At 35.0% G+C, this 17,539-nt stretch overlaps 1 protein-coding gene across 1 annotated transcript in view; it reads left to right on the top strand.

The window, feature by feature from the left end:
* Sgcz (sarcoglycan zeta) overlaps positions 1-17,539 on the top strand; it is a 136,739-nt gene that overhangs the window by 103,316 nt on the left and 15,884 nt on the right. Inside the window, exon 3 of the mRNA XM_090353763.1 lies at positions 7,431-7,553. Within this exon, the coding sequence (XP_090209889.1) occupies positions 7,431-7,553 (123 nt within the window). The remainder of the gene's footprint in view (positions 1-7,430; positions 7,554-17,539) is intronic.

The following is a 17,539-nucleotide window of genomic DNA, read 5'->3' as shown; positions in this document are numbered from 1 at the left end:
TACATTAGAATATATATGTATGTTTGGCCTAGTGGTAAGAGTGCTTGCCTAGCATGCACGAAGTCCCAGGCTCGATTCCTTGGTAGCACATACATAGAAAAAGCCAGAAGTGGTGCTGTAGGTCAAGTGGCAAAGCACCAGCCTTGAGCAAAGAGTGTCCAAAGGCAGTGCTAAGGCCCTGAGTGCAAGCCCGAGAACTGGCAAAAAAAAAAAAAAAGAATGCATATACATATATATATTTAAACACGCACAGGTATATATATATATGATTATTAAATGAGAAGCAGTAGCAGTACTTTGTACAATTTTTCTGCTAATAACTTTAGCCTATCACTTTTAACTCTATGTGTTCCTAAGAAATTTAGCTCCTGTCATTCCAGAGTTTTTCTGTCCCCTTAGCCAAATGCAAGTTTTGCTTGAACTCCATCCTCTTTTATAGTAATATCTTCCAGGACTGTGTCACAGAACTGAAATAAAACCAAATACATATGTTTTGTCTCATCAATGTTTCAATTATGTAGAAAGTGTGAGAAATACTCATGTATCCTTTTAACTATTTTAATTCCATTTTGTAAGAGTGTGAAGTATTCTCTGAAGGTATTTGATTTTAGTCCAAATGATTTTTCTTCACATTTTCTTGTAGTGTAGATTTGCTGCAAATTGACAATGTGTAAAATATTTGGAAATAATTTTATGTTGCTGAAATTTTTAAAGGATCACTAGTTGACAGTAATATGTATGGTAGGCAAGTGGGCATTTCTTTTCCTTTATACACTTTGGCTATGGCTTTCCACTGATTTTCCCTCATTTCAAGAGCTCAGCTCTATTCAGGAAGTGGTGAGTCATTTCTGTCTTACTGTCATTGTTTTCTCCTTTTCTTTCTCTCATCAATATGTGGCTCTCTGTCTTTCCAATACAGAGCTCACTTGAGATTCCCGAGTATGTAGAGTTTTATTTTTCTGTGCATTTAAGAAACTTTCAATGCCAGGCATGGTGGCTCACACCTGGAATGCTAGCTACTCAGGCTGAGGTCTGAGGATCAAGATTCAAAGCCAGTCTGGGCATAAAAAGACCTGAGGTTCTCATCTCCAATTATCCTCTAGGAAATGGGAAGCGGGGCTTTGCTCAAGGGTAGGGCAGGGCCAGGAGTTCGCCTACTGTTAGAGTGCTTGCCTAGCATGCATGAAGACCCGGGTTCGATTCCTCAGTACCACATACATATAAAAAGCCAGAAGTGGTGCTGTGGCTCAAATGGTAAGACTATAATCTTGAGAAAGCCCAAGAACAGTGTTAAGGCCCTCAGTTCAAGCCCCAGGACTGGCAAAAAAGAAAAAAGAAAAGAAATCATCAAGGGTAGGGCAGTAGCTTCATTCCCCTCTGCTTTTTCGTTCTCTCTGTTCTTCAAATTTCAACATCTATGTACCTTCAATGTCGCTGGTTTCTTCTTGCTGTATTTTAAAACTACATGTAGCCCACACTGATTTTTCTAAGTTAGGTAATAAATTTCTAAGTGTAGATATTTTTGTTACTTGTTCTTTTGTATGTATTTATCAGTATTTCTCAGCTGATGAGATAATTTATTACGTCTTCGCTTATCTAGTTATACACGGCTTCTTTTAATTTGAGAGAAACATTTGTAGTGACTACTTCACAGTCTTTGATGAGTATGACATTTGTGCATTCATTTTCCTTTAATTATCTCTCATCACAACTTCACCATACTTTTTCCTTGAACCAGGCTTTGAATTTAGGGCTGCACACTCACTCTGGCTTGCCTGCTTGGGTGGTGCTGTCCCACTGGAGCCACATATACAGAGTGATTTTTTTGCTCGTTATTTTGGAAATGGGATCTTGTGGACTTTTCTGCTGAAGGAAGGCTTTGAATTAAAGTCCCCCAGATCTTCTTAGTAGCTAGGATTTCATGCAAGAGCCACTGGCCCCTGGCTACCACATCATCATTCTTGAAAGTATACTTTATTTTAAATGTCCTCATCTCTATTGCAAATGAAAATTTTTATGGTGAAGCGCTTCGGCCCATCTTGTTTTAGAATCTGCCCCTTTCCTTGGGCAAATCTCTGTTCTTATAACTTTAGTTTCAGATATGGAAGATTAAGAAGTATACAGATGATGCTTCAGTGAAGAACTTGCTTAGAAACCCTGAAATTTGGGCCAGGAGTTTGGCCTAGTGGTAGAGTGCTTCCCTAGCATGCACAAAGACCCAGGTTTGATTCCTTGGTATCATAAACACAGAAAAAGCCAAAAGTGGTACTGTGGTTCAAGTGGTAGAACTCTAGCCTTGAGAAAGCCCAAGGACAGGACTCAGACCCTGAGCTCAAGCCCCAGACTGGGAAAAAAAATAAAGCCTGGAGTTTTGGCATGGGTGAAGACAGAGATTGCTTCTAGTATTCACTAGGTACTCTCACATGGAATCTACATCTTACAAAAGAGCCAAGGGGAAAAGCATTCCCTCTCTCCCATTATCCTTCAATGTCAATTGATAACATTATATAGCTTTTTGATTCCTACCATGTAATCTATGCTTACCTAGTTGTATATTTTTCATTGTGCTTAAAACCTTGAGCTACGGAACTACCTGCCCACCTGAGACTCTGAGAATATTTCTGCTGCCCCGTGCTCGAGGTCAGCACGAACAGAGTACATAGTTCCACTGGACTTCTATTGCACTGTAACTAGATTATCCTTCCTGATTTAAGAGCTGAAATTCAAATACACAGTTTGAACATTCCGTAGTGATTTTACTGAGTCTTTGGTAACCCTGCCATATTTTTCAAGGCATGCAATCATAAAAATATGCATTGGTGGGGCTGGGAATTGGCCTAGTGGTAGAATGCTTGCCAAGCATGCACAAAGACCTAGGTTCGATTCCTCAGTACCACATACATAGAAAATATCCAGACATGGTGGTGTGGCTCAAGTGGCAGAGCTCTCACCTTGAGAAAAACCCAAGGACAGTGCTCAGGCCTTGAGCCCAAGCTCAGGACTGCCAAAAAAATTGCATTGGTGATAGCAAATCATTAGCAATACAGCACTGTCTAAAGAGTAGAAAACTGTGATTTACTTGACATTTTCACAATTATGATTTCTTTTTTCTTTTTTTTTCAGTAATGGGGCTTGAACTCTGGGCTTAGGTGCTGTCCCTGAGCTCTTCAGCTCAAGGCTACCACCCTACCACCCCTGGTGCCACAACACCACTTTCAAACAATTTTGATTTCTTAAATTGCTTAAAATAAGTGTTTGTTGCCCCTTATTTAGTGCTGACTTTACTGATTTCAACAGCAAAAGAGCGTTCAGGATGAATAAATGTACAAAGGTACATTTAGAATTATCAGGAGGAAATGTGGAAGCATTACGTGCAAAGTAAATGTCAGTAAGCATCCCTCAGATATCCTTATTAAAATACTGTAAGTCTTGGCATCAGTGCACTAAAAATTAACAAGACAAGCCTGTGCAACATACTTTTCCCAGGGCAGTGAGGTTCCATTGACTCAAAAGAGACTGGGTTTTCACACTTCTCTGAAGAACCACTCTTTGCATTGCCCTAGCCCAGGCTAACGCACGACACCAGGAATGTAAGGAAGCGATACACCTGGCAAAGAAAGTTTGGTCCTAATAAATTCAGCTTCAAAACGTCCAAAGAGGGCTGGGAGTTTAGCCTAGTGTTAAAGTGCTTGCTTAGCATGCACAAAGACCAAGGTTCAATTCCTCAGTACCATGTACATAGAAAAAAGCTGGAGGTAGTGCTGAGGCTCAAGTGGTAGGGCTTTAGCCTTGAGAAAACCCAAGGACAGTGCCCAAGCCCTGAGTTCAAGGCCCAGAATTGGCAAAAAAAAAAAAGAGAAAAAGTTCAATGGATATTACCTTGAATCAAAAACATCCCCAGTAACTGACAGGGTCTACAATGACACATTGTAGGTTTTTGTTGGAAGAAAAGCAACATATAAAAAAATGTAACATTACACAATCCTTTTCTAATTTAAAATGAATATTTACTATCAATTCTGTGCTAATTGCTGGCAATTTTGTCATCTGTAATTATGTTAACATAGTGATTAAAGTGTAGTCTGTGATGTTAATTTTATATGCATTTTACAATTGGATGATTCTGTATGCATCAAGGAATGGCTTAGATGCATCTCATTTGTTCTGGGGACAAGGATACATAGTTTGCAATATCTTTATGTTCATTTGATCATTTAAATTTAGTTCTATATATAATTTAAGACTATAGGTAATAGTTGATGTGACATACAATATATCATTTTTTATTGATCATGTATCTTTTCTACAAAATCCTCAAGTATTACACCAAGAAAAATTTTGTTAATGTATGAAAAATGTAATGTGTATATATATACACATATATGCTTGTGTGTGTGTATATATAGATTTAAGTATATTTGGGGTGTGTATATATATATATAATTGAACAGTGATTTAATGCACTTCAATGGCTTTCATCTCTAACATATTTTGTGAATTAATTAAGCTCAGCAACTGAGTATATTTGAAAGAAGTAATGTAGTGTAAATATTAAAATATGTTACAGATAAACTATCAAAATCTTTCAGGCAGTTGAGAATTAATGTATTCCCAAGTCCCTCGAAGATAAGCTTAAACAGATATTTCACAACCCAGAGGAAATCATACTTGTCAACATACTGGCCTAAGCACAGCTTTTGGGCAATACTCAGCTGAGTTATTATGGTTGAAAGACCACAGATAAAATATATGAAGCTTAGATTGCAATTAGGAGAAAATAGTTAAATGAGTATATCCTTTAAAATATTTACAAAATCAATTTTCTGACAATGATAAAGAATAGCTGATATCACAAACTGTTGTAGTGAATGGTATCTCCTTTGTACAGCTTCTTAAAGAAAGAATATAACTAATTTTTAAAGGAGCAGCTGATCTTTAATGGATTTCTATGCATCATTAAAATCTATATAAAGAGAAGTCTTTATTTAAACAAGAAAAAAAGAGGAATTTCTTTAAACAAAGTAAAATTCATGCTGTTTCTAACTTTCAGCCTACAAGGACAAAACTAGTTCTGTTATTTACCATAGTTTTATTGGAGATTTTTCATGAATGTATTATTAGAATATGGAAATATACATTTTGTTCTCAGAGAAATTGTTTTTCATCTAATCTAGGTTTTAAGTATTTTTCCACCATTTTAATGTTCCACAGGAAATACATTAAAGTGGGTTAGCCCCATGGACTAGGATGTAGACTAGAGCTGAAATGGAAACCAAAGAAACCTAAAACCAAAGAAAGAGGGGGGGAAGCTTAGACCTAGTGTTATTCATCTTGTTAAATTTTGTCTATGTGCCACTCAAAACCAGGCACATGAATTGTGTGGTATGCACATGCATACATATGTCTTAACTGAAATACAGTAGATTCAGTGGAGATATTATTAATATAATTCATTAAAAATACAAATTCTAAGTTCATCAAAATAAACACCAGGAATCAGGTACTGAAAAAGATGTGATTTGGGGTCAAGGGGAAAATGGTGGACAAATGAAGAGGAAAAAGGGGAGAGGACAGTCAAGAATATGATGTATACCTACATTAAAAAAATCCTATGCTTTTTAAATCTTTAACTAGTTGTATAAAGGAGATGCCATTTAACAAAACAGTTTGTGAACACAGTACATCTTGACCAGTCACATCTTTTAACATTCTCACTGAACCCTCCCCTACCTTCTACACATTAACTTCTTGATTATAATATTATCACCCTTCTCTTCTTCATTCTTCTACCCCTCTCTCCTTGGCCCCACCCCACCACTTGCAAGTACCCGTCTCCGTGTGTGTGTGTGTGTGTGTGTGTGTGTGTGTGTGTGTGTTTTAATTGAACTTTGTGCATTCCAAAGAATTCCAGCATTTGGGTTCTGTTTTGAATCTACCATATTTTAGCTAATACATTGTAAACAATGGAATACAGTCCTGACATGCTTAATTATAGTTTTATAGGCTAATTCTAGCTTCCACATATTGACAGAAGGGATAGGAAGGTGAGGGATGAATAATGACAAGGATAAAAGTGGTGACATGGATCAAGATGCATTGTATTTATGCCTTATTAAATGGAAACTCCTTTTTACAACTATATAAACCTAATTTAAAAGTCTATTTTTTGTTGCCAGTCCTGAGGCTTGAACTCGGGGCCTGGGCACTGTCCTTGGGCTTTCTAAAGCCTAGCACTCTACCATTAGAACCACAGCACCACAGTGCATGCAGTACTGAGGAATTGAATCCAGAGCATCGTGCATGCTAAGTAAGCACTCACTCTACCACTAGGCCAAACTCCCGGCACTTAAAAACTATTTTTAAATAGAAAGTTTATTCACAGGAAAACAGACATAATTTTTAACCCAACGACATTTTGAAATTCATACCTGATGTTGGACTTTGAGTTCATTGAGTCATGTGTCTTAGAATCTTTCTCAATATGCAAAGACATATAAGATGTATGCCTGTGGTGAACCTATGTCCCTGACTCCAATGAATTGTATCTGAGCAGTCTCCCATTTACCTGAGAAGTATTCCTTATCTAAGCAGTAGGAGAAGATATTGACCCAAACATAAAATTGGTCATGACAACAGAAGGAATTTGATATTGTGAAACTATCACTTCTTTAGCCCTATCCACTATTCAGAAATTTTTCTTCAAAAGAGTGACTTTTCTCTCAAATTATGTTCTCCAAATACAGCACCTGGCTTGGTCATTTGTGGATTTGGATTTCAATTTTCTAACAGTACAACATGCATCAATAAATTAAGGAAAGTATTTTCCTAAAAAATTTACAGGGCAACACTTCAAAAATAAAGAATTATAAGACTAAAAAGACGATTATTCCAATTCATTGCTATCAAAGGATGAAAAATATAAACCTTATAAAACCTCTGTGAACTGTAGCCTAACTTAAGATTCATTCTGAATGCTACTTTACAAATATCATATGAGATCGCAATGTGCAACTCTGGTTTGTGTTGCAGGGAGGAAAAGTAAAAATAATTCATTTCCCCAATTATTTACTGAGAATCAGCAGGTACCAGATAGTGTTCCATGACTTCAACTTGTAAGACTACAAAGCTGATCTTGTCTTTTCTTTTGAATACACAGAGTTATTGTTGTTGCTGTTTTAATAGCTAAACCTAATCTTACTAGGATAATCTCAAACAATTACAGATCACATTTATGCTCAATGGTAGCCTAGCAAGTCTTTGCCAAATAAGCAGGTCCTTGACAAAGCTAACATTTTAAAATACCAATTTAGAAATAAAATACATAGTCAAGATAAACACACTAAAAACTACGCTATGTCCCTTTTTACTTATTTCTAAAGTAAGGTTTTGTAGGCACCAGTTTGATGCTCAATCTTTTCCTCTGTTCATAGGAGCTGACGCTGTAGAGGCTCAATGTAAAAGGTTCGAAGTAAGGGCAAGTGAAGATGGAAGGGTGCTATTCTCTGCCGATGAAGATGAGATTACCATTGGAGCTGAGAAGCTAAAAGTTACAGGTACTATAAACTAACAACATTGTTAACTACTGGAACAGTGTCTATTGTGGAAAAAATACATGCACAAATATATGCTTGTATATCTGGTAAGCCCTTCCTTTTGAACAAGAATGCCATGTGTTAGTTACCCAGAGTACTTCTAAAATAAAGCAACCTAAAGATATCAAAGACATGTATAATTTAGAATTTCATATGCCTAGAAGAGAAAATCAGCCATGGCATAGCATGCGATATAGGTGCAGAAAGATTGATAAGTTAAGGTCTCGTGTACTTTAAAGCAAGGCTGGAGGCATTTGACAAGTAACACTACAAAGAGACAGTGACTTCAGGGTGCTTCATATCAATTAGATAGCTGTGCTGACAAGACTTCAAAGTGACAGGCTACAAGAGATGTCCAGGAAGTCTACTCTAGAACTGCACAATTTTGGAAGAAAATGTTCTATTTAATATTCTTAGGAATTAAAATTGAATTGGATCCCTTCAAGCTTTATACTTTATGAATGATGGCATTTCATAAATGGGCTTTTCTCTCGGGGTAGCAGAAGTGAATGGATCATTTTAGACAATGTGCATGTCTATACATCTGAGACATATCACTTATGACAAAAAATTTATTCATAGTTTAGTGTAACTCTGAACATTTAACTTAATCTTATCTAGCAAGTAACAGGAATTTACCTTGTGCATTGAAATGTGTCTAGAATGTAGGTTGGTAGAAGTAAACTGTCAAACTCTTAGGTGAATATCACCAAACTAGATGCCAATGGCTATCATAAGCAACTCTCTGCCCCCAATTTTAATTGATACCATCATAAATAATTTATAATGTTAATGTAATTTAACTTGCTGCCCTTAATATGCCCTTACTAAATCAAGAAATATATAGGAGCCTTATATTTATTTCATGTAATTTCACTTTTTAAAATTGATGTTCATTTCGCATTCCCTTTTATGGGCCAAAGTGAATTAATATTTATTTAATAGTTTTGTTGAGACCTAGTAAAGAGATGAAAGATATAAACCTTTGTACACTGAGGGCTTAAATTTAGTGTTTTGGGGCTGAATCCATGAAACACAATCTGCACTTCATTTCTATTCCAAGTAGTACAGTAACTTAGGAAAGTGCAATCAATTGACTCTAGAAGGTGAAAGACTTTTAGAGTCTTGCAGAATATAATCCGTTTTATTTTTTTAATATTTTTACTGTATTTAATAAAAGGGTTACATGATATTTGCCAGATAGAAGGTGCATTAATTCACATACATTGATACCCTTCCACATGTCTTGGTCCCCATTACCCTCCCCCCCACTCCCCCTCTTGGTTTTCCCCCCTTCCCTGTCCAATTTCAAGTAACCACATACAAATGTATCCAATATATCACATAACAAAGTGAGATATTGTGACAATATGAGATAACAAAGGAACAGCAAAAGAGATGAGAGATAACATAGCACCTTAAGGACAGCAATCATTCATTATATGGCTTTTGTTCCAATATCCTAGAGGTCCATTCAATTAGCTTCATACTATATGGCCTTATGTATCAAGTTTTTGCTCTATTGCAAATCTTTGCTATTAGAGCCCACGGTTTCTACTGGTTGTGATGAATGAGGGAAACCACTGAGCCTAAGTTCTTTTGAGTCTGGCTTACTTCACTTAATATGATTTTTTCTAAGTCTTTCCATTTCCTAACAAATGGGGCGATGTCATTTTTTCTGACAGCAGCATAGAGTTCCATTGGGTACAAATACCACATCTTGTGGATCCGTTCATCAACTGAAGGACATCTAGGTTGGTTCCATATCTTTGCTATGGTGAATAATGCTGCGATGAACATTGATGTGCTAGTGGATTTAGTATGCCCTAGTTTCTGGATGGTTGGGTAAATGCCAAGTAGTGGAATTGCTGGGTCATAGGGAAGCTCTATGTTTAGCCTTTTGAGGCACTGCCATACTTCTTTCCATAGTGGTTGAACAAGTTTGCACTCCCACCGACAGTGTAAGAATCAACATTGTGAAAATGACTATCTTGCCAAGGGCTATCTACAAATTCCACGCAATACCCATCAATATCCCAATGGCATTCTTTAAAGAAATAGAAAAGGCAATCCAAAATTTCATATGGAATAATAAAGGACCCCGTATAGCAAAAACACTTCTTAGCAGAAAGAACAATGCAAGAGGAATTTCAATACCAAACTTTAGACTCTATTATAGAGCAATAATTATCAAAACAGCTTGGTACTGGCACAAGAACAGGCCTGAAGACCAATGGAATAGAACTGAGGACCCAGATATTAAACCACAGACCTATGGCCACCTAATCTTTGACAAGGGAGCCAAAAAAATAGAATGGAAGAAAGATAGCCTCTTCAACAAGTTGTGCTGGCAGACCTGGTTAAGCACCTGCAGAAAACTAAAGTTGGATCCTTCTTTGTCACCTTGCACTAGAATTAACTCCAAATGGATCAAAGACCTGGAGGTAAAAGCTGACACACTGAAAACTTTACAAGAAGGAGTAGGAGATACACTAGGCCTCCTTGGCACATGTTGAAACTTTCTTAATAAAGACCAAGAATCACAACAAATCAGAGAAAGGCTGGATAAGTGGGACTGCATTAAACTGCAGAGCTTTTGTATGGCAAAGGACATAGCTAGTAAATTAGGAAGCCTAGAGAGTGGGAGAAGATCTATACCAACCATACAACAGATAAAGGCCTCATATCTAAAATATATCAACAGCTCAAAAAATTAAATCACTCCAAAACTAATCTCCCAAATAACAACCATCCCATTAAAAAATGGGCCAAACACTTAAAGAGAGTCTTCTCTGAAGAAGACACAAAAATGGCCTATAGACACATGAAGAAATGCTCGACATCTCTGGTCATAAAACAAATGCAAATCAAAACAACTCTAAGATTCCACCTCACTCCAGTTAGAATGGCCAGGATCAGGAAAACTAATAACAACAGATGCTGGAGGGGATGTGGCCAGGAGGGATCATTATAATCCGTTTTAAATAAAAAGCTTTACATTACTATTAGACATCTCTCAGCAATGAGAAGCAAGGGGACAAGAGCAAATTATATTCAGGGAAAAAAAATCCTTTCCTACAGACAAAACCGGCAGTCTGTAGAATGTCCAACTCAGTGAATGCAAAGATCTTCCTGTCTGTTGGAAAGCCCCAAACATCACACCTCTGCGTCTTTTCTACTGGAACAATTAGAAGGACAGACCAGTTCAAATCCTTGTTTGACAAGAGAAGAAAGGGTTTTTCTGAAGAGGTGTCTTTTCAATAAAACACCAAGCTTTTCTGGGTTGGGATCAATATTTTCTGGTTTGTTTTTATTAGCTGGTCTTCTTTTTTCTTGTTCTTGTCTGTTACATTAGCACACTGTGATGGAGGTCAACATTGAAATCAGCCTTTCTATTAGGTGGGGCCACTGTTCCTCAGAGCTGCCCAAAACCTGAGAAAGTAGTACCACTCAGGCAACAGCATGAAGCTTCTTTGTGTGAATAGTCACGGAAAAAATGGGTTTAGATTAGCTGGTGTAAAAAGTGATGTGCAATCACAGAATTTTCTATAGTAAAGTCTTTTAAGTCTATAAGCTAGGAGCCAACATTCAACTAACAACTGCTTCATCAACTTCCTGAAGACAAAGATTACAGACATAAACATTACAGATTATACATAAACATTATTCCATAACCCACCTTAAAATTTTGGGTAAAATTTGAGTTGAGGTTTTGAAATGGGTAAACAATCATTTCTTCCCTTGTCATAAGCCATTTCTAATTTCTACTTAATTTTATCTATATCAAGACATATCTATTCATGTAACACACCCAGACCCCCAAATAACAATTTCTGCAACAAGGAGAGCTTCTGGGACTTTATGTACTTACTGGGTGAATATTTCAAGCAAATTTATTTAATAGGCAGGAATTACAGGTGAAATGAAATGAGCTCACTTAAATACTATACATCTGATTGCTTTTGAAAACTAAATTACAGGTAACCTTTGGAGTAACCTCTCCATCTTGAAGAAAATATGTCTATAAAAAATAGGTTCCACGTGTCTAATATTATCAAAGAAAGATAAATTATTGATGTTATTAATTTTGGGGAAATATACTCATGTATATCTTATAAATAGATAGTAGTCACACTTTTTGCCCCTTTTGCAATACTGGAATTTAATTCTAGGGACTTACTCTAGCCAGGCGAATTCTCTACCATTTGAGTCACACCTCCAGTAAGTTTCTGTTGGTTAAGGAAGCGCTTTGCTTTTTATCTGGATGCCTCCCCAACCCATTGCACCTACCAAAGCCTCCCATTGTTGCTAGGAACACAGCATTCACCATCAGACCCTGAATTACTTATAGTCTTCTAGAACATATTCTCCCAAATGGATTGTAATAACAATTATATGCCACTGTTTCTAGCTTCTAATATTCATTTCTGCTTTTTGTCATTTACTATTGGCATCAATGTTTAACAGCTTCCGTATTCTATTTTGTTGCACCATAACATTTTATTAAATAGTTTATCATCAAGATGCATTATATTCATAAACTGATATGGTGAAGGGTAACTCCTTTCTACAAGTAAATAGACATAATAAACATATAATTAAAAATAATTTATCATTGAACATTTCTATTCTATTATCTCTGAACCTTCATTGTAATATCCTGAATTTTACAGTGACATTTCATGTGCATAATTATCTCTTTTAAAAATACCTGAAACTTAGGGGATTTTAACAAAATAAAAACCTTAGAAAGTTTTTTTTATATATTTTTTATTGTAATTAATAGAAGGGTTACATTATATTCGCCAGATAGAAGGTGTGTTACTTCACATACATTGATACCTTTTCTCATGTCTTTGTACCCATTTCCCTCCCCCCACCCCTCCTCTTGTTTTCCCCCCTTCCCTATCCAATTTCAAATAACCAAATATGCATTTATCCAATATATCAGATAACAAAGTGAAATGCTATAACAATATGAGATAACCAAGGGACAGCAAAAGAGATGAGAGATAACATAGTACATTAAGGACAACAATCACTCATTATATGGCTTTTGTTTTTATATCCTAGAAGTCCTTTCATTTAGCATCAGACTGTATGGCCTTATGTATCTAGGTTTTGCTCTATTGCAAATCTCTGCTAGGAGAGCCCAAGGTTTCTACTGATTATGACGAATGAGGGAAACCATTGAGCCTATGTTCCTTTGAGTCTGGCTTACTTCACTTAATATGATTTTTTCTAAGTCTTTCCATTTCCTAACAAATGGGGCGATGTCATTCTTTCTGATGGCAGCATAGAATTCCATTGTGTATAAATACCACATCTTGTTGTTGATCCTCTCATCAACTGAGGGACATCTGGGTTGCTTCCATATCTTTGCTACAGTAAATAGTGCTGCAATGAACATCATTGTGCTAGTGGATTTAGTATGCCCTTGTTTCTGAATGGTTGGGTAAATGCCAAGTAGTGGAATTGCTGGTTCATAGGAAAGCTCTATGTTTAGTATTTTGAGGAAATGCCATACTGCTTTCCATAGTGGTTGAAGGAGTTTGCACTCCCACCAACAGTGTAGTGTGTTCCCTCCTGGCCGCATCCCCTCCAGCATCTGTTGTTCTTATCAGTTATATAAAAGAATAGACTATTTCACAATAAAAAAGGATTTTTTAATAAAAATCAGTGAAAACGTTGTTTGATAAGTTTACAAATTCTTTAAAGTGGTCATTTTGTAAATTCCCTAAAAATGGCCTACATTTGCGCTGAGTGGAAATGGAATTATTCCTGAGTGGAATCGCATTATATCCAAGCCATCAAAATGACATCTTCTCTTGATTTTCTCCTGACAGATTATTTCAAAACGTTCAAACATAATTACATCTTTGTATTTCAGTATGATCTCCTTAGTTTTCAAGGCGAACTATTCTTCAGATTTCTTTCAGTGAAGTTACACAAATATATATATATGTATATATATATAATTCCTTTTTGTCTAATGAGATATTTTGTTTTTATTGGTTTATAAAAGTTATTATTTTATATTCTTGGTGTTATCAGCTTTATGTACTGCAGACTGTGATATTTATATTTCAGTTTTTAATGATTTAGCTCAGTCATTAAAAATTTATATATAAGTATTTCATATTTCATATTAAATGCCTGTTCTATCATTATCTTAGGTCTTATTAACTAAATTTGCATATTGACATTTTGAAAGAACATTGCCCTATTATCATTGATATTCCCTTCTCACATTTTTATTTATTGTATATTAATTTACAAAGAGATTTCATATGATATTCTCATCTATGCATACATTTTACTTTGCTCTGAGTACCTTCTATTAATCTTTTTTAGCTCTTCCTTTTTGATTTTCATGAGTTTCATACTCCATTTTCCTACATGCTTATAAAGAGCAGTGATTATACAGCTCAGTACATTTTAATCCCCAACACTTTGCCCTCCCATTAATTCATAGTAAAATGTTAGAAATCAATGAGCAATTAAGAAATATACAATAAATTTTTACTAACCACAATTACCAAGTATTACTATAGATCATTTTTCTAGGTTGTTGGAACCTCTGCAGCCTTTATTATGTTACTTTGCCTTATCCTTCCTTCCGTCCAAGCCAATAGTATTTCCACATTTTGTTGGGGTTTTTTTGTTGTTTTTTAGCCAGTCCTGGGGTTGAAGCACCAAGTGTCCTTGGACACTTTTTGCTCAAAGCTAGCACCCTGCTATTTGAGCCACAGTGCCTCTTCCGGCTTTCTCTGTGTATGTGTGTATGTGATTCCAGGGAGTCAAACCCAGGGCTTTGTTCATGCTAGGCAAACAGGCTACCACTAGGCCATATTCCCAGCCCTGGTTTTTTTTGACATTTTTTATACTTTATATATTAGTGAGATCATATTTTCTCTGTTTTATTTCATATAGTACATCACTTTCATTCAATTCAAGTTGACAGAAATGGTAGAATTTCCTTCAATGTAAGGCTTAATCCTATACCAGTTTCTCTGTAAGTTATAATTTGGTATTGAAAAGCAAACAACCTGAGACAATTTTTAATGTTAAAAAGATAAAATAAAAATAATGTTTTATTTCATAAATTAATATGTTTCTATGAAATACAAAACCTTAGCCTAATTGTGATTAAGTTCTAAATACTAAATCCCAGTGATTGTAAATAGAGATTCCCTCCTTGAACACTTGAATGTTAAACTTGTCATTTAAAATGTGATGTAAAAATCAACGTTAATAAATTCTTTTAAAAAAGATAAAATAAAAATAAAAACTAATTTAAAAATGAGATCATTTCAGAAATTTTTGTTCATTCTGCACTCTCAAATTAACTCTATATACATATACAGTGAATATAACTGTAACCACTTTATACATTACAATAAAAAGAAATGTACTTACTACCTTACATATGTAACTGTGACCCCTTTGAAAACAAAATTAAATTAAAAATTAACATACAATATAATTATATATGTTTTATTAGAAAAAATAACTCATTCATCTCATTGTGATTTCATCAATTTAGATTTTGTAGAAATCATTTAAAATATAAGAAATAAAGGACTATTGAAGGATGATTTACCAAGAATTGGAATATATTCACTAATCATTGTAAATTCAAATGAAGAGATAAATCAAAAAAGGAATTTTTTTGACACTTCAAACTATATGACTTTGACCTTGTCCTCATCTTTATTTAGTTTTGGTATTAAAAATGCTATTGGAAATATAAACATAACTACATAGACATAAAAACCTATGACTCGATAGACATAATGTTTTATTTCATAAATTAATATGTATCTATGATATACAAACACCTAGCCTAATTTTGATTATGCTCTAAAAACTAAGTAACAATGATTTTATATAGAGATTCCATTCTTGAACACTCGTTTGTTAAACATGTCATTTGAAATACGAAGTAAAAATAAGTGTTAATAAATTATTTATTAAAAAATACAAAAACATGTATATTAATTGTCCAAAGGAAAAAAAATGCTGCCTACATTTTGGTATACTGCCAAATGAAAGATGTTGGAAGGATAAATTCTCATGTTCCATTAATCTTTTCTAGTTCTGATACCTTATGTAGGTAAAATGGTTTCTTTCCTACTAACTCACACTTAAAGAAACTAACTCCTTCATTATTTTGTTTAATAAATTTAAATGAACATGTTACAATAGCAATTTATAACCCAGTTTCTTGCTTTCTTTGACCCCTTCTCCAGCTCTTTTCTTTCTGCTTTTATTTCTTTTCACTTGTTTTGGGGTATAAAATATTTCCATAAGCCGGACTCGGTGACTCACGCCATTAATACTAGCTACTCAGGAGGCTGAAATCTGAGAATCAAGGTTCAAAGCCAGCCTAGGCACTAAAGGACCTAAAACTCTTATCTCCAATTAACCTCTAGAAAACTGGAAGTGTGGCATGGCTCAAGACAGGGTGGTAGCCTTGAGCTGAAGTGCTCAGGGACAGTGCCTCGGCAGAGTTCAAGCCCCATGACCCACCCTCCAAAAAACTCCATAATGATATGAGTGCCAAGGATTGAGAATGAGCAACCAGTATAAGTACAGGCTAGATTTAGGGTGTAAAGAAAATTAAAACATGATGATAGTTACTTACATTTAGTTTAACATAGTGGGTTGTTTTTTCATTTTGTATGGGTACAACATATATTTTCTTGTTAAGAATTTGTAAAATGTACCATTCCAGGTGATTTTTTAAATTGGCTTTACATATGAAAGCTAACCCAATTATAAACCCCCTTTTTATGAGTTCCAGTAAAACAGCATGTTCCATTTTTATTGTTTGGAAGACAAAACTATGTGAATGACATCTAGTCTTTTGGACCTCTGAGGGGCTTATCTCATTTTTTCCTGAACATAAAAATAGTCAACACTGAATTTTTAATAATATATAAGAATATAGTAACTCTTAAATTATCTAGTTGTTGTTTAGCTACAAAATAATTAAACAAATATGAACATTATACTATATTCAACACCCACTTATTACATTATTATACTTCATTTTATTCAATATGGTTAAATGTGTATGTTATAACAATTTGTAATATGATAATTTTGAATTTTTTGTTCCATAGTTTCCATGTTTTATGCAGTTTGTCATGTAAAGATTATGGCAACTTTTTTTAGTGAGGTTAAACAAGAGCTGCACTTTTTGTGCCAAAAATAACATAAACCAATTGGTACTGATACCAGACAATCTATTTTCAGCCAATTCTGAGTATATAGAATTCAATTTGAATTTATTTGAATAATTAAATAATTATTAGTATCAACTACCTGAAAATATTATAAGAATTACATTTGAAATATTAATATTGATTTGAAATTCAGAACTATTTTTAATTGTCCCACCTATCAAGCCTAATAGTTTGACAATTTTTAAAATTCCCAGTTCACAGGATATTTCTCTAACACTCTTGACATTTTCGGTCAGCTCATTCAGTTGCCCTATCCATGGGTCTGGGCATGGTCCCTGAGCTATTCAGCTCAAGGCTACCACCCTACCTTTGAGCCAAGCCCCACTTTCCGTCTTCTCGTGGTTAATTAAAGAGTGTCAGGTCTTTTTGTACCCAGGCTGGGTTTGAACCTTGATTCTCAGATCTCAGCCTTCAGAATAGCTAGGATTACAGGCGTGAGCCACTGTGCCTTGCTCAGTTGACCTTTTATGTCCTCTTAATGATATCTTTCTAGATTATCTTTGATAGCTGTTAACTTTTGATTGCAACAAGGTAGATTTGGTTTCTTCATTGTCTAGAAACAGATTCAAATTACTTATTTATGGTATTATATTCAGTTTTCAGGTCAGCCCTGTAGGTAGTGATTTTTTATTTAATTTGTTAGAGATCATTTAAAAAGTCATGAAATTTCTGTATATTGAAATAAGAACTGAGTCC

The sequence above is a fragment of the Megascapheus bottae genome, chromosome 20 (assembly GCF_031878675.1).
Source record: "Megascapheus bottae isolate mThoBot1 chromosome 20, mThoBot2.hap1, whole genome shotgun sequence".
Taxonomy (NCBI): Eukaryota; Metazoa; Chordata; class Mammalia; order Rodentia; family Geomyidae; genus Megascapheus; species Megascapheus bottae.
This window is presented reverse-complemented; position numbering and strand designations above follow the sequence as displayed.